The sequence below is a fragment of the Grampus griseus genome (assembly GCF_964374135.1).
Source record: "Grampus griseus genome assembly, chromosome: 4".
Taxonomy (NCBI): domain Eukaryota; kingdom Metazoa; phylum Chordata; class Mammalia; order Artiodactyla; family Delphinidae; genus Grampus; species Grampus griseus.
Window position 1 is genome coordinate 68,893,684 of NC_138997.1, and position 22,277 is coordinate 68,915,960.

A 22,277-nucleotide genomic window follows, 5' to 3' on the forward strand; every position below is an offset into this window, starting at 1 on the left:
AACACAAAAGACCCCGAAGAGCCAAAGCAATCTTGAGAACGAAAAACAGAGCCGGAGGAATCAGGCTCCCTGACTTCAGACTATACTACAAAGCTACAGTAATCAAGACAGTATGGTACTGGCACAAAAACAGAAATATAGATCAATGGAACAGGATAAAAAGCCCAGAGATAAACCCACGCACATATGGTCACCTTATCTTTCATAAAAGGAGGCAGGAATGTACAGTGGAGAAAGGATAGCCTCTTCAATAAGTGGTGCTGGGAAAACTGGACAGGTACATGTAAAAGTATGAGATTAGATCACCCCCTAACACCATACACAAAAATAAACTGAAAATGGATTAAAGACCTGAATGTAAGGTCAGAAACTATCAAGCTCTTAGAGGAAAACATAGGCAGAACACTCTATGACATAGATCACAGCAAGATCCTTTTTGACCCACCTCCCAGAGAAATGGAAATAAAAACAAAAATAAACAAATGGGACCTAACAAAACTTCAAAGCTTTTGCACAGCAAAGGAAACCATAAACAAGACCAGAAGAGAACCCTCAGACTGGGAGAAAATACTTGCAAATGAAGCAACTGACAAAGGACTAATCTCCAAAATTTACAAGCAGCTCATGCAGCTCAAAAACAAAAAAACAAACAACCCAATCCAAAAATGGGCAGAACACCTGAATAGACATTTCTACAAAGAAGTTATACAGACTGCCAACAAACACATGACAGAATGCTCAACATCATTAATCATTAGAGAAATGCAAATCAAAACTACAATGAGTTATCATCTTACACCAGTCAGAATGGCCATCATCAAAAAATCTAGAAACAATAAAGGCTGGAAAGGGTGTAGAGAAAAGGGAACACTCTTGCACTGCTGGTGGGAATGTGAATTGGTACAGCCACTATGGAGAACAGTATGGAGGTTCCTTAAAAAACTACAAATAGAACTACCATATGACCCAGCAATCCCACTACTGTGCATACACCCTGAGAAAACCATAATTCAAAAAGAGTCATGTACCAAAATGTTCATTGCAGCTCTATTTACAATAGCCCAGAGATGGAAACAACCTAAGTGCCCATCATCGGATGAATGGATAAAGAAGATGTGGCACATATATACAATGGAATGTTACTCAGCCATAAAAAGAAACGAAATTGAACTATTTGTAATGAGGTGGATGGACCCAGAGTCTGTCATACAGAGTGAAGTAAGTCAGAAAGAGAAAGACAAATACCATATGCTAACCCATATGTATGGAATTTAAGAAAAAAAATATATCATGAAGAACCTATGGGTAAGACAGGAATAAAGACACAGACCTACTGGAGAACGGACTTGAGGATATGGGGAGGGGGAAGTGTGAGCTGTGACAGGGCGAGAGAGAGGCATGGACATATATACACTAACAAACGTAAGGTAGATAGCTAGTGGGAAGCAGCCACATGGCACAGGGATATCGGCTTGGTGCTTTGTGACCGCCTGGAGGCGGTGGGATAGGGAGGGTGGGAGGGAGGGAGATGCAAGAGGGAAGAGATATGGGAACATATGTATGTGTATAACTGATTCGCTTTGTTATAAAGCAGAAACTAACACACCATTGTAAAGCAATTATACCCCAATAAAGATGTTTAAAAAAAAAAAAAGACAGGAATAAAGACACAGACCCTACTAGAGAATGGACTTGAGGATATGGGGAGGGGGAAGGGTAAGCTGTGACAAAGCGAGAGAGTGGCATGGACATATATACACTACCAAACTTAAAATAGATAGCTAGTGGGAAGCAGCCGTATAGCACAGGGAGATCAGCTCGGTGCGTTGTGACCACTTAGAGGGGTGGGATAGGGAGGGTGGGAGGGAGGGAGATGCAAGAGGGAAGAGAGATGGGAACATATGTATATGTATAACTGATTCACTTTGTTATAAAGCAGAAACTAGCACACCACTGTAAAGCAATTATACTCCAATAAAGATGTTAAAAAAAAAAAAAAGAATTATGCCCAAGATATTATCCAAGAGATGGGGGAAAAATGAGCAAAACAGCCAAAAAAAAAAAAAAAAAAAAAAACAGTAAATAAAACAAGGTTTTGCTAAATTCTATGGAATTTTTGAATAATTTTTTTGAACAAATATATGACTATGGTCATTCAGTCCAAGAAGTAACGTTAGGAACATTAATGTAAAAAGTGTTTCTAGAGGCTTAATTACAGCATTTTACAAATACCAGGTGAGAATTACAGCAAGAAGTCCTAGGGTAACAAATGGGAAGATCATTTAACCCGGGAAAGAAGTCCTCATCCAGGTTTTACCACTATGAGGAACAGGCAAGTCACCTAACTTTTTGGATGTTGATGTCCTCATCTGTAAAATGGAGCCAGGACAATGCACACGTGCTGTGAGATGAAATGAGATGGTGTAAACAGAAGCCCTTTGTAAGTGATTAAGCACAAAGGATTACTGTTGTTGAAATTTTCCACAACAGTAAAATCCCTAACTTCAGTCAAGGTTTTAAAAGACAGAGAAGTTCTTTGTTAATCGCATAATCTTTTTAATGGGGGAGTTCAAAGTGTCTAAAGTTTTATTTTGTGACAATGCTTAAACCTATTCTCTTTCATTCTAAACTCACTGCATGAGGAGAACCACAGCCAGCCCACTCAAGTTCCCCCCTCTAGGCTCTGGGGAGACGAGCAAGTGTATCCTGGCATCTAATCACTGCTCCTGTAGGTCACTTCTTGGGAGAAAGGACCACTTAGTATCTGTCCTACCCACTGGAAGGAGGTGAGAATCTCAGCATGAGATGATATCTGGTGATATCTATAATCAAAGCATAGGAGGACAGACACTGGGGGATTATCATTGCTATTTCCATTCCCACTGGAGTGGGTTCAGTCAATGCCTTCCCAGGGCCTTGGGCCCATGTATTGGTCCTTGCTGACCTCTACCTAGGGAATGGAGACCCCTTTCTAAATTGGTGTCTCCAAAAAAGGGTGTGTGTGTGCCTTCAAGGATGTGCAAGGCAATTCACTGAGAGTGAAGAAAGAAAAGATTAAAATTTCTATTTACCTATTTTAAAATCCAGAAATAATAGAATCGAGCTTTTCTAATACTGAGTACCCAGATGCAGACACCTCACTCAGCCCATGTATCAGAAGGCTGTGTATAACCAATGGTATGTTTAAGGACTCCGGAAGCGGGGAGGGATGGAGATGGCAGAGTAGGAAGATGTAGAGCTCTCACCTCCTGCCACCAACACATGAAAAATACATCTACATGCAGAACACTTTTCATGGAACGCTAGCTGGAAACTGGCAGAAGAACTATCAACCAAAGTTGCAAGAAAGATTTCCACATGACTGGGTAGGATGGACAAAAAGGCATAGGGTTGGGACCCCTGCCCCTGAGAGGGATCTGAAAGGAAGAGAAGGTCGGTATGGGTGGACCCTTGCCCTGGGGAGCCAGCAGGTTGAGCCACAGACTGGGCATCCCAATCCTAGTGTTGTACATGGAAGGAGACAAGTCCCCTTGGCCGCCGGGAGAACCTCTGGGACAGACAGAAGGGCTGGAGAAGCCTAGACTCTACTCGTGAGGAGTGTGCATGCACTGGTTGGTCAACAATCATGGTGGAGAGAACTCTGCACTGGTGGCTGCCACCTTGCTGCACTCCCCAGTCTGAGCTGGGTGAACACCCCAGCCCCACTCACTCCACACCACCGCTTGGCGTGAGACCTGGGCCAACTGGCCCCCTGGGGAAAGACTCAGTCTAGCTGCACAGAGACACACTGGGGGCCCTGGGTGTGATCCGGTGGGGTGGTGGTCACTGTCAGTGTGTGCTCAGGCGGCCCCACAGGAGCATGCCGCAGTCTGTCCCCCAGCCTAGCAAGAGTGCCCCACCCACTCCACACTGCAGCTTCACTCTGGATCTGGGGCAGACAGGTCCCGGGAGAAAACGGCCACAGAGGCAGCCCGTGTTTCTGGTGGCAGCACAGCCATCTCAATTCCTGCAGCCACAACACCCGGGTCCCCAGCCTACTCCACCCCACAGCCTTGCGCCAGATCGAGGATGAACACGACAGGGGAAGGGACGTAACCCTGCGCTGCATCTGAGCAGAACCGCGGACGCCTACAAAGGAGGTGCACAGGTCCTCTGGACGTGTGGGCCTCACTTGCCTCAGCAATCCCCTCCTTTGGGGCAAGGCTTGGTTAAAAAGGACGATAGTGTCTTCCATAAGGCAAGTAACCAAACCAACATCTCTGGGAAACAGCTGTTTTCTCTGCAAAAATCACCCCAAACCTAAACAATTACCTAAATCTTCCCTAAAAAACCTGAGGGGAGAATTTCTCTAAGAAATACGAGTAACTTCCTGGGCTATGAACCACACGTGACCACCTACTCTGCAAAACAGAAAAGAAAAAGTATCAGGTGAAGGTTCTTGGGGCCCCAAAGCCAATCCAGGTGATCACCATGCTGCCCCAAACATCCAGCATGAAGAAACACTAGGGGCAGAGGCAGGAGTAACGGTCGCTCTAAAATTTCCGTATCGGAGGGCTTCTCAGTGGCAAGCTGGTGGGGTCAGGATGTATATGTGGGCATTGTGCATTAAACTGAGACAAACTTGATTATACACACAGAGGCTCCTTAGGGGGGCTGTCCAAAGCCCCCTAACTTCCCACCTGGGTGCCGCTAAGTGCCCAGAGACAGAACACAGACACTGGTCTAGGAAACTCCAGTCTTTGCTGTCACTGCACAGGCCCCTCATAAAGAGTAATGACATCTGCATTAACTTGGACCACGTTTCAATTTCCACTGCCAATCGAAAGCGAAATCGGTCTCTGCCAGCACCTCCAACTTATTACTTGGGTAAGTAAGGATCATTAACGGTGTGGACTGCAGACACGCAACAGTCAGTCCACATTTCCAAAACTGTAAAGAAAAGTAAACAGCCTCACTATGATCCATGAGTGAGGGCCCCTGGGGAACTGGGCACCAGCCTCTAATTAAAGGAAGTGCTCCAACGCCAGCTCCGGGGGCTACTTCTGGCCCTGGGCACGGACAACAGGCTGGACAGAGGCAGAGGTTCTGCAACATACGGTTACGCACCTTTCCTCCCCGCCTCGGGTGTAGCGGAAGGCTTTTCCTGCCGGGCGGCAGACGGCGCCGGGGAAGCTGGCTTCCTCTCTGTTTCCACCTCTTCCTCCTCATCCCGCTTGTGGTCCTTCCTCTCCTCAGTCGGCGGGGGTGAGGGCGTCCGGGGGCCCCCGTTGTCCCGGCCCTCCTTGCATGGCTCGCCGGGCTCCGGGTCAGGCTTCCCCGCCCGGCGAGCCAACAGCTCCACCAAGTAGGGCCTGCTCAGCTTGGAGATCGGGGAGGACGGCGGAGTCTGGCCCGCGGGCTTGGGAGCCAGGGCTGGCTTCTGGGCCAAGGGCGTTCTGTTTGCTGCCCTGTCCTGCTCTGGAGCCGGGGGCCCAGGCTGGGCTGCAAGAGGAGAGTGGCTGGGAGGGCTTTCAGCAGAGTCCTTCCAGGGGGCCGGGGCTTGCTTCCTCTCGGTGGGGAGAGACGGGCCATGCTTGAGGGCCGCAGCCTCTCTCTCTCTCTCTCCAGCTGTGCTCCCCGGAGCTGACGGCACCCCATTGATACTGTCCCCCGTGCTGCTGTGCCTTTTCTTCTTCTTTTGTTCTGTTTGTTGGTCGCAGTGGAAGCGCAAGGAGTAGTTGGTCCTTCTCAATTTTATTCCAAAAGGGGAAGCTTTATCCTCCCCACCTGGCATCACGGGCTCCGGCTTTCCTGCTCCACCTGTGGTCTCGCTGTCCGAAGTGACCACGGGTTCTGCTTGGGCCACTGCTTTCTGTGGAGGGTAAGGAAGGCTTGGAACAAGGAAAGATGGAAGGTCTTTGGCAAATTTGCACCCCTCCGTGGTGTCCGTTGGCTCCTGGTGTGCCCCCGGTTTCTCTGCACTCTTCACGGGCTCTTTAGTATCAGCAGCAGGGAGCTGGGGCCGGGCCTCTTCGCTGGGACCCGGCTGGGATCTTTTTCTAACGCTTTCCGCTTCCGTGTTCTGTTTGGAGATCTCCCCGCCCCCATCAGAGAATTTCTGCCAGGCAGGCTTAATGGAGAACTTTGCATTTACCGGCGAGGTCCTCCGGAGGTTCCCGCGGGAATCACATCGGCCCCTGGGCGTGTGTTCATCACCCGGCCGAGACTGGTCTCTCTCGCCGCGCTGGTCACTCTCTGCGTTCCTCAGGATTCTGGACCGAATGGAAGCCCATTCAGCGAGCGCGGCCGCGCTGCTCGGAGACTCCTGGGAGGGCCTGGTCTTCCCACTGCCTGCCCGGGGGTCGCCTGGGGCTCGGGGTGGGTTCTCCAGGGCGGGGACATCCACGTGCTTCTTTTCTTCTGACAAGCCCAGGAGGGACTTGCACGCCGTGTCCTTGATCTGGCTCAGGTTGACGGCCGGGCCGCAGAGCTGGGCTCCCGTGACCAGAATGGCCGTGTGTGGGATGCTCAGGGACGAGGGCAGGGCGTGGGAGGCCGGGCTGGCTTTGGGGGCCTTTGGCTCTTGGGGACCAGAGGCGAGCCCCTCATCTTTCATGGGCTTCACGGGGCTCAGATTGACTTTGGGGAAGAGAATTTGTTTCCCTCCGGATGACACCTGGAAGGTGTAGGGTCTGGGCATGGTCTGCCTCTCATCTACCTCCTGCCATCTGAGCTCCTCCACCTTTCTGTCTGTTTCTGGAGCGGCAGCTTCTTTCTTCTCTCCTGGAGCCAACGCCTCTTCCACCTGGGCCTCTTGTTTCTGGGGCAGCTCTGCGTTGGTTTCTTCCCTCTTTTCCCGCCATCCACAAGGTTGATCCCCGGGAACATCCCCCTGCTTTCCGGCCTGCTCGCCTGATGGCTCGGTGGCCTCTGGGCTCTGCTTCACCCAAACACTCGGCTCCTCAGAGTTTTCTCTTGGCTTCTCGGGTGTCAGATGTTCTTGTTCTGCTTTCTCTGCAGTGTCGCTCTGAAGTGGGCTCCTCAAGCCCCGTTTGTGGTCCAGCAGCGGCTGATTCTCCTCTTCCACTCTCGGTGCTTCCTGAAGCTTCTCTTCCGCTTCCTGCCTCCTCTTCGCCTCCGCGTCCTCCTGCCGTCTCTGCGCCTCCAGCTCTTCCTGCCTTCTGAGCTCCTGCAACCGTTTTTCCTCCTCCGCCGCCTCCTCCTCCCGCCGCCTCTGCGCCTCCAGCTCCTGCCGCCTCTCCTCCTCTTCCTGCCGCTGCTTTTCGGCCGCCCGCCGCCCCTGCTCCTCCAGCCTTCTGAGTTCCTCCAGTGCTCTCTCCTCCTCTTCCCGCCGCAGCTTCTCGGCCTCCTGCCGGCTCCGCGCCTCCAGCTCCTCCTGCTGCCCGCGTCTCTCCAGGCGCCGCGCCTCTTCCTGCAGGCGACCCGGCTCCTCGGCTCCCAGGCGCCCTTCTTCGTCTTGCTCCCTCCGAGCTGGGCCTGGGCAGCCCGGCTCTTCCGGACTCTGCGCCTCCTCTTCACGCTGCCTCTTTGCTGCCTCTAGCTGGACTCCTTCCTCCTCTTCCTCCCCTTCCTCCTCCAAGAGCTCCTCCTGCCTTCTTTTCTCCTCCCAAAGCCTCCTCTCCAGGGCCTGGAGCCTCTGCTCTTCCAGGCGTCGCCTCTCTGCCGCTTCGGCCTTTTGCCGTTTGCACTTGGCCTCAAGTTCTTGCCAGTATTCTTCTTGGCGTCGCTTCTCTTCCTCCGAGTCCAGCGCCTCTGGCTCCTCTTCATGCCAGATTGGCTTGTCTTCTCCAGGGTGCCCATTCTGGTCTAGGGACAGCTGATGCGGGAAGCCACCTTGCTCGTTCTGTCGATCCTAACATTGGTAAGGGAAACAGAATTAGCTTTCCTTGTGCACAGGCTACCATTACAATCCTACTCACAATGTGGGTGGCCCTCCTAATCTCAAAAGTTGGGGCAATGTTCCCCTCTCTACGCAGAGACAGGTAACCTTGGGTATCCCTCACACCAAGAGTAAACTGGGGGTGGGGAAAAGAATTTCATCTTTGTGTTTCCTCTCTACATGTCATCCTCAAATTCTTTTCTTTTTTTAATACACATGAATAATCATAGGAAAACTGGTAGTCCAGCATTAGAAAGGGGAGGAAAAATGCAATTTGTGCTTCATCAACGTCCCCTGAAACTTGTGACTGAGAAGTCTCCTCTAATCAAACTGAAGAAGCTTTGGCTAAGCCGTGGCACAGGAAAGTGGGCCACCCGTCTGTTGCAAAGCACACAGTGTCCGGAGCCCCTCCGCAGGCAGCCTCTCTCTCTCTGAGGTCCACCAGCCACCGGCGGGCAACACGTCAGAAAGGGTGGTGGAAAGGAAATGGGCCCCTTCACCCTTGTGCCTGAGACACAGCCATCCCCGACGGGGACAGACCGAGTTCCTTCCATAGGCCCCTCAACAGCACCATCCTGCTAGGCAACATTAATGCCCAGCCAGCAAGGGTGTCTACCGGGCCATACGTACCCCGACAAGTCGCCTGTGCTTCCTTGACACCCTCTGGTTTTTTGGCTTAATGGACAGTTTGTGCTTGGCGGCACTGTTGTCCAGGCGGGCGATGGCCAGGGGGATGGCATCTAGGTTGACACTTTCGATGGTGCCGGCAGAGGAGAAGTGCCTTTTTGGCCGAGACGTTTTAACTGGAGCAGCCTACGGTGGAGATTGAAATGTGAAGTCAGTCGGGATCAGAGAACAACCTGCAAGGAATCCCGGCATGGCGGCACTGGTTGGAGCTCGCACCTTGCCCAACCTGGCCCAGGAGATGCTGGTATGCGGGCGGGGCTCGTGGGCACAGTGAAGTGAACACTGCTTTTAGAATCAAAAGACGTTGAGTATTTGTTTTGCCAGTGATAATCTGTTATTAACTTGTAAAAATCATTTAATCTTTCAGGGACTAATTTTCCTACTCTGAATGGTACGGGGGTTAGATTAGATCAGGGGTCAGTAAGACACAGGCGAGGTGGGCCAGTCCTGCCTGAAGACTGTTTGGCTGAATAACGTTTTCCTGGTACACAGCCACACCATTGCCCTTGGCTGCCTTTGCGCTGAAAGGAAGAGCAGAACAAAGCAGAGTCTGGTAGTTGCAACTTATGGCCACGAGGCCTAAAATAAGTAGTAGTTTGCTAAGCGCTGGACTAGCTCATCTCTGTGCTAAGAACTCTGTAATTCTAAGAGCCTTCCACTGCCACAGACATGGTGTGTACATACCTCAGCTCCTACTTTAGCCTCCTCAAACAGGGAATGTGTCTTTCTGGCCTTTGTATCAATCCTCTTTATGCCCAAGTAGCAAATCTCATTTGGTAAGTGCTCAATAAATATTTGCTAAAAGAATGAAGGAACAATAAAGTATAATAACCTCTCTGCCTAGGGCATAAAATTTCTAATCAGCAAAAATGTTTTAGCACGATCATGCCAAAGTCACCGAGCACTGGTGCACTGGAAGTGAAAAGGAGGAGGCCTGGGTGAGAAGGTGAAGGGCAGAAATGTGCTACACACAGGGGAAAGGCAATTCTGCAGAGGATGAGCCGCAGACCTGCTTGCGGCTCTGTAATACAGGTGTGGTCACTTACAAAGCGCAACCTCAGACCAACCGTATACATTTAGTTAGGTCAGAGAGACCCAGGCTCACAGTCCACGCTGAATCAGATGGTAAGGAGCCACGCCTGTAACGTCAGAGTATTCACAGGCAAGCAGCGAGGCAAGGGCTCCTGGCCACAGCACGCCACCGCACAGCAGAGGGCGCTCACGGCCCTAACTGCCTTCTCCAGCAGCTGAGCTACAGGCTCAGCATCAGCGGAGGCCAGGGTGCTCCTGTTTTGACTGTGTCCGTGCACAGTAAGGGCAGAGTCAATGGGGTTGAGCTGGTGGCTTTGCTTTTTGCAATTATCTTCCATATTTATGCACAAAGATAAAGGAGCCAGCTAGCTCCAAGAGCAAAACGAACGCTCGGTAAATACTAATTTATGACAAGAAGCACGGAAGTAAGGAAAAATAATCCCAGCCTTTGGTCTCCTAAGCTTTTATTTATTTATGGTTGTCTTTATAATAGGTGTCAAATTCTAAACTACTGTTGAAGAGAGATGAATTAAACATTTATTTCCATCCCCTAATGGATGTGTGAGTAAGAGGAGTTAAAGCCAAATGTGATAGACTGAAGACGCAGATAAAGCATTTCAAGCTGAGATTTAATGCCATGTTTCGTCTCTAGTTATTCAAGCTGGGCCTCTTCATCTGGGTGGTGGAACTGTCTTGAGTCATCCCCTTCAGAAGACTCAGGGACATGCCCTGTTCTCACCGTACTGTCTGCCAGACCCCGGGAAGACCCCTGGACCCCTGTGCAGGTGAAAGGTCCTCATGCGAGCGGACTGGCCTCTGTAGAAGTGGCGCACGTGATCTCCACAGGGCTCCCTAGGCTCCTGCAGGTAACGTCGCAGGTTTCAGTGGAACGTGTGTAAGTTAAAAACCAAAAATACACACAAGTAGAGAAATGCTAAGGTCTTTTGGGAGGCATCTCTAAATAGAAGGAGACTTTTCCTTACACACTCTTTATGTTCAGGTGTTTTTGAATGTTTTTTTCAATGGCTTACCGGTGTCTTAAAATACATGCTACACCTAGGAAAACTACCAACACCTGAGACCCCAAACACAGGCGTGGCGGGAGTGTGGCTCTTTTTCAGAGCAGGGTTCAGTTCCAGCAGTTACATCACCATAGAAACAGATGCTCCAACATCTACCACTGGTTGCATTTTGAAGGAAGTTAAAGTAATGGACAAAGGTAGCATTTATGAATGGGAAAATGAGGCAGCAGATCGCCCAACAAAAGGAAGAATGGAAGTTAAAGTAAGGAGGCTGCATACACAAGTTCAAATCATACTACCTTCTCTTCCATCTCACTTCCGGCTCCAGGCAGATTCAGAGGACCCGGAGAACTTGGCGTCTCACTGGACTGGAACAGTAGAGAGAGTGCTCAAGTCAAACGCCAGCACAGGAAGTCCTGGGCAGACAACCAGACAGTGTCTGTGCAGGCAAGGGCCACCCCCTCCTCCACGCAGGGGCGCAGCTGGCTGCAGAGAGCCGGCAGGTTCACGGCGGGGACTCTGCTAATGTCCGGACTCCACCAGGGCTCCCGGGGCACGGTGTGTGCTCCCCTCTCCCCCGAGTTCAACACATCTCCCATCTGGGCGGTCTCCAACCTCCGTCCTTGATGTGTTTCCCCACTGATGAGAGAATCTCAGGTGCTGCCCTGCTGCCACCCTACCTGGGAAGCAGGGCCCCAACTTCAGAGCTCTCGGCTTTGCTGGCTGCCTTCCACCCCATGAAAAGGAAAGAAGGGCCCTTCCAGGGGCACACAGGGGCTGGGCTGAGGAAGTGGATGACCAGAGGAGGCAAGAAAACTTGGAAGGAAGGGAGGAAGGGAGGGAGCAAGGAAGGAGAAGAAAAAGGCTGATGATTCACCTCCCAGTCGCCCTGCCTGCCCTGGGTACATGCACATCACGTCATCTGCACCAGCTATACCTTCCGTCTTGTATCGCCCATATTTACAAAAGGGTCTCATTGGGGGCTTCCCTGGTGGCGCAGTGGTTGGGAGTCCGCCTGCCGGTGCAGGGGACGCGGGTTCATGCCCCGGTCCGGGAAGATCCCACGTGCTGCGGAGCGGCTGGGCCCGTGAGCCATGGCCGCTGAGCCTGCGCGTCCGGAGCCTGTGCTCCGCAGCGGGAGAGGCCACAACAGTGAGAGGCCCGCGTACCGCCAAAAAAAAAAGAGTCTCATTGTCTCTTACAGAGCCATAACATCAGCTTGCCCTACCTCAGTCCCTTTTCTGTACCACACTTAGAAACACCTTTAGAAAACACAAGTCAGATTATCACTGCCCTGCTTACAACTACTCAGAGGTTTCCTATTACTTTTTGAACAAAATTCACCCCTTCTCCTGTGGTCTACATGATCCAGCCTCTATACTGTGCTCTACCTACCCTTTGCCCTCGTCCCCACTGGCCTGCTTTCTGTTCCTCCTTCAGGACAAGCTCAGTCCCACCTCTGGGCCTCTGTACTTGCTCTCCCTTCTTCCTAAAACACCCTTTACCCCTCCGGTTCTGCTCATGGCTATTCTGACCTCCTTATCTAAAGAAGCAGCCTCTCTCCAACCATATTACTCACTTTTCCATCACCCTGTTTTATTTTCTGTGCAGCATTTTTATTAATCCGAAATTATGATATGTATCTATTTGTTGACTTGTTTGTTGTCTGACTCTCCTCTCATTAGAATGTAAACGACACAGAAGCAGCCCCTTGTCTAATCTGACCCATCTCTGCGATGCCCACAGCTGGGGGAGCACCTGCTGAACGAATGACCCTCCTTCTCCCCCAGGCCACAGTGCCCTGCACTTATTACATCTTCAGTAACAGGGAAGACATTTGCTTTGGTCCATAGGAAATCCCTGAATCAAGGCTGATGACCCACACTGCTGCCCAGCACTCAAGAGGCTGGAGAGAGCATTGCTGGACCAGTGGGAGAGATGGGCCCCACGCCTGCTTCACCACCACCCACAACTGTGGGCGCCAGGAGTCATCAGGGCCAGGGCCAGGGCCAGGCAGAGCTGGGCAACAGAGGAGACTGTCCACCTTTTCTTTCCTTCCTTTGCTCTACAAGTCACTTATCTTTTGTTCTACTCTTATGACATGTTAGCTGATAACAAGCACAACTTCTTCCAGGGGCATCTTAATAACACCCAATGTCATTTCAGGCACCATGGTAGGCACAGCACAGAGAATACTTTCTTTTAAGCATGGGAAGACTCGGAGCCTCAGCTAGAGAACAGTTTATCTAGCTACTGGTAGGGCTTTTCTTCCTTTTCCCGTAAGAGGCCTGAGGGTGTCCCTTCTGCTGCTAGAGGGACTCTCATTTCAGGATATGCTCAGAGTGTTTCTTTCAAAGCGTCAAGAGACCAAATTTAGATAGGACAGTGCTGGACCAGTGTGACTTTCTTTCCACACTAAGTAGACTTCAAGCGGGTCTGTTTGATATGTTCTGTCTTATTGAGCACCTACTTCTTTCCTCATTTCCCTTTAAACTGGTCCAATTTGACAAGTAATCATTCAGTGCAAGTAAGCAGTAACGATGTCCTGGGGAGACAGAGACACGTAAGATCCAGTCTGTCCTCAAGGAACTCAACGTTTAGAGATGCAGAGAAAATAGTTACGTGGACACAGATGCAGACGGAGTACAGATGTGTAAGAAGCACTAAGGATGCACAGTGAAGGCACAGAGGAGATAGTGCAGCTTGGAGGTGAAGCCAGGCGAGGCTCCCAGAAGAGGTGGGTCAGCCCGGGTCTCCGGGAGTAAGTGGAAGACACTGGGAAGAGCTGGGGCAAGGGGCACGTCTCCCCTGCCTCCCCCTCTTCCAAGCTGGCCCCCCTGCAGATCAATGCACTGGCCCGGGAAGTGCCCTCCAGCCCTGGGCTACTCATCAGGAAAGCTTCTCCCACCTTATTCCCTACATTGCAGAGCCCAGGGTTACTGATGCCCCTGTCCACTGCCCAGCACCCTCCTGGGCTTCTTAGCAATCAAGTCATTCCCTGGAGGAGCCTTACTTTGTTCTCGGTGTCTGAGAGGATGACGTCCTGCTGAGTCACAATTTCCATGGGACTGGTCAGGACCGGATCCTCTTCCAAGCGAGCCTCGCCACTGTCTGCCTTCTTCATGGGAATGGCATTGGGTGGTGGCTGCCCAAACTTGATGTTCTTACCCAACTGTCGCTGGAGAGAAACAAAAGAAAGACATTCTGAAGCAGTGAAGCGGTTCACAATAACCACAGCCAGATTCCCCATAGCTAGCAGGCACTGAGGCATATTCTGTACACGACTAGTTTCCAGACTAGACACCATGCCAGTAAACCCTGATGCAGTCCTGTAATAACTGAATCTGTCTCCTGGTATTTCTTTCCCACCTTCGAGCCGTGAGCTTTTTCATCCAGCCACCTCTTTCATGGAGATGCCAACATTTCCAGGGGGGGTAGAGAGACCGTATTTCTGATCCAAAAGTTGGGCATGACAAAAATGTTTTGATTAACCTATAAGTTTATTTATATAAAAGTCTTTTAAAGGTACAAAAATTGGATAGAAAATAGTTTCATGAAATGCAAAAACCACTGGGGGAAATCAAGACCCTTGTGGTTGCACAAAGAAGGGAACCCTTCAGCCCTTTTGGACATATCTCCCCTTGAATATTTAGGTTTCATCTACCTTCCTCACCAGCCCCTAGCTTGAACATCCTGTTCGGGTTACAGTGGGTACCACTGCCAAATGGAAGAAGACCCCAGGGCCCACAAGTCTTTCCATGATTGATGCTGAGTTCACGGAAAAGATGGAAGCAATCTTGTCCTGCCAATAGGACGGCCTCTTCGCCTTGCTGCAGCTACCCACTGTGCCCTACCGGCCAGAAGGAACCAAGTGGGTAAGGGACAGAGAAGGAGGCCAGAGGAAGGGCCAAAGAGGGACTGATCACTGGTGGGAGGGAGCTGAATGGATGGGGAGAAGGAGGGAAAAACAGGGGATAGAAATTAGGAAGATAAATAGTATTCAGAATTAGAGAAAAGCCAGATTAAAAAAAGGAATTTTATTCCCTGAAGAAAAATATATAAACATAATAGTTTTTAATAAGAGACAAAATATTTAATGGGCTAGATATATTAGATATAAAATATTTAATGGGTAGAGAAAGTGAATGACACTCAGGAAGGAAAAGAGGTAAGCCGTGGTCATCCGAAAGACTACTGTACTGAATCGAACATATTGTACAAACTACTGCCTTTATCTACATCAGGGATTCTCAAGCTCGGTGCTACTGACATTTGAGGCCAGATAATTCTTTGTTGTGGGAGCTGTCCTGTGCACTGTAGGACGTTTAGCATCACCCCGGGACAGCAGATGCTAGTAGCAACCCCTCTTCAACCTGTTTAGACAACCGAAAATGCCTCCAGGCTTTGTCCAATGTCCCCTGGGGGCTAAAGTCGCCTCCGGCTGAGAATTACTGCTCTAGATCTAGGTACTTGGGTTTCACAGTCTTTTTATGCTTCAAGGGGAAAAAAAAAAATAGAGACTACATTATCGGATATTTATCTCTAATGTGGCCAATATTTAATACCACAAAGCTGCAAAAAGCCTTAGCAATCACATTATCCAACCCCCTCACTTTACAAAAAAAAGTCAGAAGTCCAGTGGGGAGAGGCGACTGGCTCAAGCTTATGGAAAGAATGAGTGGCCCCAAAGGGATTTGAATCCATGTCTTCTAAACCACATTCAGTGTTATTTTCATTGCACTCCACTGGTTCTCATAAATTTAACATCACACGTCCTTCTTCTTTCAGGGGCAGAAAGAAAGAGAGGATGCAGCATTTTTTACTACCTCACTGAAGTTCCCCAGCAGAGGGCTCTCTCGAGGGAAATATTCCCCTTCTCTCTCTGAACTCCAGGATATCAAATCCACCCACCTTCACTCAGCTCCCCCTCGGCCTTGCATGGTGGATGGTGAGATTTGCAGAGACATGAAAGAGATGAGCCCCAGGCCCCCCTCCCCACATCCCGGGGGGCACGCACCCCAGCATGCCAAGTCAGGAGCACAGAGAGACAAGGACTCGTATTTGATCTGCTGGTATCTCAGCCTGAGCCTGGCTCCCCTGGCACCCCAGGGAGGGAGCACACATCAAAAGCCCGAGTTCAGCCAGTGAAGTACAGCTCGAGCAGCCTAAAAGGGTTTCGGGGAGGAGCAGGCTGAAAAATTGTATCTTCTAAAAACAAGTTTAGCAGGAAGCGGCAGTTAGTATCTACTCTAAGCAGATCAATAAGCAGGCACAGTTAGAACAGCCGATGGCGTCAGACGAGAGGACACGGTGTAACAAAGCCACAGGCCCGTCTCACTTGCTACCCTGTGGGAGAGGGACACGGACGTGGGCAGAAGTGGCCGGAGGAGTTCCAGCATCCTAGTGACAGCCTGAGCAGGGATTCATTCTGGGACCCCCAGCCCAGCCTTTGGTTGACCAGTTATCCCTTCTCTAGGAGTGCTGGCCAAGAGCTGGAAACTTCCCAATCACCTTAGATGGAGACCCCCTGCTGTCAGGGTGTACCATCTACCAATGCTCTTGAATGTCTAAGATGAGGGTATGTTCAGAAAAGAGTAGGCTTAATACCCTAAATGCCCTTTAGTTAGGATTTCTGCCACCATCACAGAAAAGAATGAATATGCTGATATTATTCTTCATTAGGGCACTTTTTAGAACACTGACGTTGGTCCACCGTGATGCTTAGGTTAAAAAAAAAGAAAGAAAGAATATGGCCAAATGTAATCCTAGTCTGGATTGAAATAAACTCCAAAGATGGGATGGGTATCATGGCTGCCAATGGAAAATGAAAGAGAAAATGGGAGAAAATAGTAGATGCAATAGGAACAGGTGAAATAAGGTACATGGGACAAAGCTGGGAAATGGAGAGAGTGATATTAAGAAATGAAGTAGAGAGTTAAAGAAAGAAGCAACTTAAGAGGAGGGTGCAGGGGGCAGAGAAGAGGCACAGGGAGAAGCTGCAGCCTTGGTGGCAGGGACAACAGCTGAAGGGAGCGGGGTCGGGGTCGGGAAGGTGGGTGGGAAAGAAGGAAGAGGAAGAGGGAGGGAGGGAGGGAGGGAGGGAGAATGTGTGTGTATACCAGAGGGTTGATTTATGTCACAGATATGGGCATCCTGGCAAAAGAAACACAATGCTGTTGCCTTTGAGAATAACGATGAGCATCTCCATAAAACAGCTGGATTTAAAATCCCTCTAGAGAAAACAAGTTCGGGCTGCTGGCTAGGGAGCTTGAGAGGAGGGCGTGGGATGGAGGAGGGGAGGACCCAAGTCATGAAAGAAATAGGGCTTCCCTGGTGCCGCAGTGGTTGAGAGTCCGCCTGCCGATGCAGGGGACGCGGGTTCGTGCCCCAGTCCGGGAGGATCCCACATGCCGCGGAGCGGCTGGGCCCGTGAGCCATGGCCGCTGAGCCTGCGCGTCCGGAGCCTGTGCTCCGCAACGGGAGAGGCCACAACAGTGAGGGGCCCGCGTACCGCAAAAAAAAAAAAAAAAGAAATGACGGCCATCGTCTAGGGAGAGGGCTCCAGCCTCTCTGTGCAGACAAAGGGCTGTCTTCACAGACACACCCTGCAGTGGTTGGGAACGAGACAGTGGAACAGGCCAGGCCAGGGCTGAAGGTCCAAGGCCATGGTGAATGAGCCTTGGGCTCTCGAGGCCAAGGCCCTTGCACCTGCCCTGTGGGGTTCCTACTCCAAATGCTTCCTTCAGCTGACTCGAAGGAGACTGGGCTGTTGGACACTTTGTGTGATTTACTGACAACTAAAAGGTGACTGCTGAAACCTATCTGGCAATCTCAGGTGTCGAGTGAATTGAATATGGGGATAAATGTGGCTTTTTGGTGACTTTTATTCTGCCCACCTTTCAGGCATTGTCATGGGAAGAACTGTGATATAAGCAATCACTGAAAACCAGTCTGTTGAGATGAGCTTGCCCTTAAGTTTTCAGGAAAATAAACTATTACCACTCCCTCCATATATAGATATATATTTTTTACATACTCATGGATTCTTTATATGTACTGAGATAATAGCCAGAGGGGAGAGTGGAACCGCTGTGCCTAAACTGAGTCCATGTTACTTGTGGCTATGAATGGAGTTACTGTAAGACTGGAATGTGAGCTAAAAGGGGTGATATTTTATTCACTCAAATGGGGCCATTTTGTTGTAATATGGAATGTTGGAGAATGATGTTATAGGAATGCACATCCATATTTATGAGGCTTTTCTCCTATGGTGTGGAAATTCCAAGCCCATCATATTCTGCAGCTCTCACACTGCCAGTTTAGATTTCCCCAGACTTTTCACAGCCATCCTTCAGACCACGTCTGTAAGAACAAGGCAGAAGAAGAATAAAGTTGCTGTCCTCTTGAGCGAACTACGTATACTCCCATAGTTAAAATGAATTTAAAAGAACAAGCAAAATCAAAAGCACACAGATTTAAAGACGTTCGCTCTGTGCACAAGTGGCTAAGAGCAGCTATTTATTCTTTGTGTCCTCGACAGCTGCATGAGGTGCCCAAATCCTCAAAGGTAAGACACTTTGGCATTTTTTAAAGTGAAATCCAGCTCAGCAGGAGATAGCAGCTACTGAATATGGAGGTTTTCCCTCCTGAGCTAAACAGTCTGTGGACTAATAGACTAAGCATTTTCTGACAAAGATCTGGTATAATTCTAAAAAATCACTTGCAGGCTTAGACTGTGATGTTCCTGAGTCTTATCATCGATAGGTGCATACACACTTCACAGCCTGGTTTGATCTGAAATAAACAGCCACCTCCCTATCTGTGCTCTGGGCAGCTGGAGGGAACATCAAGGTCACTGTGGTCCAAAGGCAGTGAAGTGCAAAGCTTACAAAGCCACTCTGTGCTACAGCAGGTGAACAGTGATTCTGTATAAATGGCAGATTTTAATAACTGGAGGGGCCCTTCACATCATCCATCACATGCATCCTCCTATTTTTCAGATAGGGCACATGAAGGTCAGAGAGGTTAAAGGACCTGCTCCAAGGCTGCACAGCTAGGTGGTGGCAGAGGCCTGCCGGGGGCTTTTTATTTCACCCACTGGCCATAGAACAACCGGCTGTTATGGATAGGGTCCTAAAAAAGGGCAGCACTGTTGTTTCTGTCCCTGTAACTGTCCTATATATTAAAATCTGTTCTCACTCTGCACATGAATTATTTTTATACTCAGGGGAAAAAAGTAATTTTTCTTTTAAAGGTTCAGTTGCTTGCCACAGAAATTTTGGCAGGTGGTAGATTCACTTTGTTCAGAGAAGATGTTCAGAAAAGAGCAGGCTTATTTACGCTGTATTCAGTCATTCTGTACTCAGCATCAGCAGACAGATACTAACCATCACGGGTGCAACACAGGACAGTTCTGGCTGAGATGACTACGTGTGGACACTAGGGGGCAACCTTTCCAAGTGCAGTCATTACAGGCGTGGCTCCGGTTTCCAAGGACTAGGAAGTTTCTTAAGCCAGAGAAAAATGGCATTTTTTTTTTTAAATGACATTCCAGTAGAAATCTCATTTCAAAAGAATGTCTTAATAATGGTGGCAAATCAGCTTGCTAGGACATTTACTGTCAAATAGGTGTTAGCCATTAGTTCTCTCTTTTTAAAATAAACATACACACATACACAAGGACAATTTCAGACATAAAAAACATACATGCCTCTGACGTAACTAAACACCCTCATTCCATGCTGGAGTCTACGAGGGGGCGGTCTTTTATGCTGCTGACTAAGCATCAATACCAGCATAACGTTTTTATGGAAAAATGCAAAGCATTCATGCAAGTTAATAAAGTTAACTACTATTTCTACAACTTACCAGGAACATACTGCTTAGTCGACTGAAAAATAAAGCACAGTCTTTTGGGGGTGATACAGTTATATCTTATGTCACTCCAAAAATCACATTTGCTATGATAATGGTCCCCATTTCCCTCTTCGAAGAGCAAAAGTCTCTTATTTTATTGTTTAAAAACACAACTTTAGAGCTGTAAGGAAGCTCGTGAATCCATGCAGCAGAAGCAAAATTAGGCAGACCTTGTATGAGTAGATGATGTCCAAAGGAGAGCACTCCAATTAGACAGCTATTCTGCTTCACTCACATTTCTTCTCCTGTTTTATCAGAATTGTTGCTTCAGGGAAGTTAGTTGTTTTACATTTTATTAGTTATGAGATCAGATTCTTTAAACTTATGGCTTACATCATTAAGACAACCAACTGGCATTCACATATTTCTATTGAGTTTCTGTATATTCAATACTGAGGAATTATCTATTTTTAACAACTCCAAATCCACTTCTTGGAGTGGCAGTGGCAGGTGGTGTGACATTACAAAGCTGATACCATTTAAGACGACAGACTATTATCTAATTTTTAAAGAACTCCTTGAAAGCCCTTGTAAAATACAGTTGTTTTGTAGACTGAAATCTGTAAGTCATTCCCCTTAGAAAGGGAGTATTATGAGGGTTCATTACTTCGTAGCAATAATATTCCAGGAAATAAAAGACTTCAAGAAGGAAAGGTAAGGAGGAAGGGGATCGAGGTTTTCTTTGGCCGTCACACCCTTCCCCCTTCTCCAGCTTATGAAAAGACACAGCTGACTTTTTCTTCTGAGTCTATAAAACGTGTGGCAGTACAACCAGCAAGAACCAGAACGGGGGAGCTAGTTAGGAAAGCTGAAACTTGAAGTGCCTAGTTTAGTTCTGAGGGCAGGACTATGGCCTTGGGCAGGGGTGTGGTAGGTACAAAGATCTAGGCAAGTTTGGGTGTGGTTGCAGGGTGTTGGCTATTTCCCACCTCACCATATGCTATATTCAGCTGAGTGTGTGTGGCATATGTAACCAAACAGAGATCACAAAATACATAGCTAATAACCAGTAGAAACAAGAATATTTCAAGAAAATAGAAAAATTTGAGTGTCAGTAGCTATTCAAGCCAGCTGTCCCCTTTATTTTTTATGTTTTTGCTGGTTCATTCACTCATTCATTTATTGGTTCATTCGTTGTTGTAGACTTAGATGGAAACCAGCAGACCAGAGCCCCCTGTTCATCGTCTGCGTTGCCTCCAAGCACCCCCAGCTCAGAGAAGTGCTTGCTTATGCACTTCTGTCGGGTGAGTGAATTCTACTGAGCACTCGGGCAAACTTACTTGGGCAGATCCCAGGGGTCTTTGCTTCCCTTGCTTTTCCTGGACTTCCCGTTATTTCAGTCTCATTTAGTGAAAAATTATTTTATTATATTTTCATTCTTAAGGAGTTACCATCTGAGTCAATGTTATGTAGGAAAACTGCCCAACTCTGCAGTGTGAACAGGAGCGAAGCTGAAGAGCTTCACAGCACCCCTCTGAGACAGGGTGGCTCAGGGCAGCCAGATTTACAAACACAACAGAATAATAAAGAGTCTCACCATTCACTGTCCAAGTATGGAGACTTGGAATGGGAACACTTGCTGTGCATACCCTCAGCTGGCAGTCAACCCTGTGCTCGGGGATTATGGCCAACACTTAATGGTCAGGAGCTCTTTCCTCTCACCCAAGTTCTGCAGCCTCTCTAGGGTACTTGTCCTCATTAAGTCCAGTTAAAAATGAGGGAACAACTTGAGAGAAAAGGAGAGGGGGTGTTATGTAGGTGGGTACAACGGTGATAGTGAACCTCTCACAGGTGGACAGAGGCTTCCAGAAAACTGAGTGAGGTTTGAGAAAGCAAACATTCTCCCCAGGAGCTATCCCCTGGACCTCCCAATCCACTACTCAAGGCCAAGTTAGGAACTTTCCCCACTTCCCTCCATAGCCGGGCCCCTTCCCTATGGCTCTGACCTTCCAATCTCAAGCTGTCTTACCTGAAGAGTTTTGACTTTGCCCAGGATGTTGTCCTGTGACATTGCTTGAACTGTCTGCTCACTTTCTGCTCCCCCATCAGGGATAAAAATACTGTCATGGGAAAACGCCCGGGTTCCCACAGAATAGTTGAAGGACCTGGAATGCAAATCATGTGCTTCATTTTATTAGGATGATAAGATTCCTTTTGGCAATTCAATTTCCTTTTCTTCCTGATTTAGGGGACTCCACCCACATCCCCGGTCTCATTCAGAAAGCACTTCCAGCAGGGTGTCCTTTTCTGTGAGAGGTCAGCCAAGTAGCTGGGTAGACAGAAGGGTCCCACTGGAATAAGGGAGCATGTCTCCAACACAACAATGTTTCAGAGCCGCTCAGTGGGAGAACTCAGACTGCTACTTGTTTGTAGAGAACCCAGGACAGAAGGCACTGCAGAAATGTTAACTGTAGGAGCCTTTCTCCTGATGAGCTGTCACTATCAGTTTTAGCCCAGTAAAGTCTTGTCAACAAGTAGTTTTTAAGTAACATGCAGATCTAGAAGTAAGAGGCAAGAGTTTCTTTCTTTCAGATTGCAATCAAATTGGAAGAAAGATATATACATCTAAAACAAAGACTTGATGAGGGCTGGAATTGCTATAGGGACTACAGGAATAAAGAGTCTCTCTGTCGAGACTCTAGGAATTCAGAGAAGAGGAGGGGAAATGTGTGTTAAGGAGATTCTAATGGGTGTCATGCATTGGATGGCTTATAGGTGGTAGGTACCCAACAATAAACACT

The 22,277-nt window shown here is 48.7% G+C and overlaps 1 protein-coding gene across 2 annotated transcripts in view; it reads right to left on the reverse strand.

Annotated features, from left to right (window-relative positions):
• Nucleotides 1–21,603, reverse strand: part of CRACD (capping protein inhibiting regulator of actin dynamics) — a gene marked incomplete at both ends in the record, with an annotated part of 35,207 nt that extends 13,604 nt beyond the window's left edge. Inside the window, 6 exons of one of the 2 annotated variants that reach the window (XM_082652909.1) lie at nucleotides 5,107–7,852; nucleotides 8,510–8,692; nucleotides 10,920–10,988; nucleotides 13,634–13,798; nucleotides 19,489–19,510; nucleotides 21,506–21,603. In XM_082652909.1, coding sequence (XP_082509035.1) covers nucleotides 5,107–7,852; nucleotides 8,510–8,692; nucleotides 10,920–10,988; nucleotides 13,634–13,798; nucleotides 19,489–19,510; nucleotides 21,506–21,603 — 3,283 coding nt within the window. The remainder of the gene's footprint in view (nucleotides 1–5,106; nucleotides 7,853–8,509; nucleotides 8,693–10,919; nucleotides 10,989–13,633; nucleotides 13,799–19,488; nucleotides 19,511–21,505) is intronic. The other variant, XM_082652908.1, reaches the window with a different exon arrangement.
• Nucleotides 21,604–22,277: the final 674 nt, after the last annotated feature.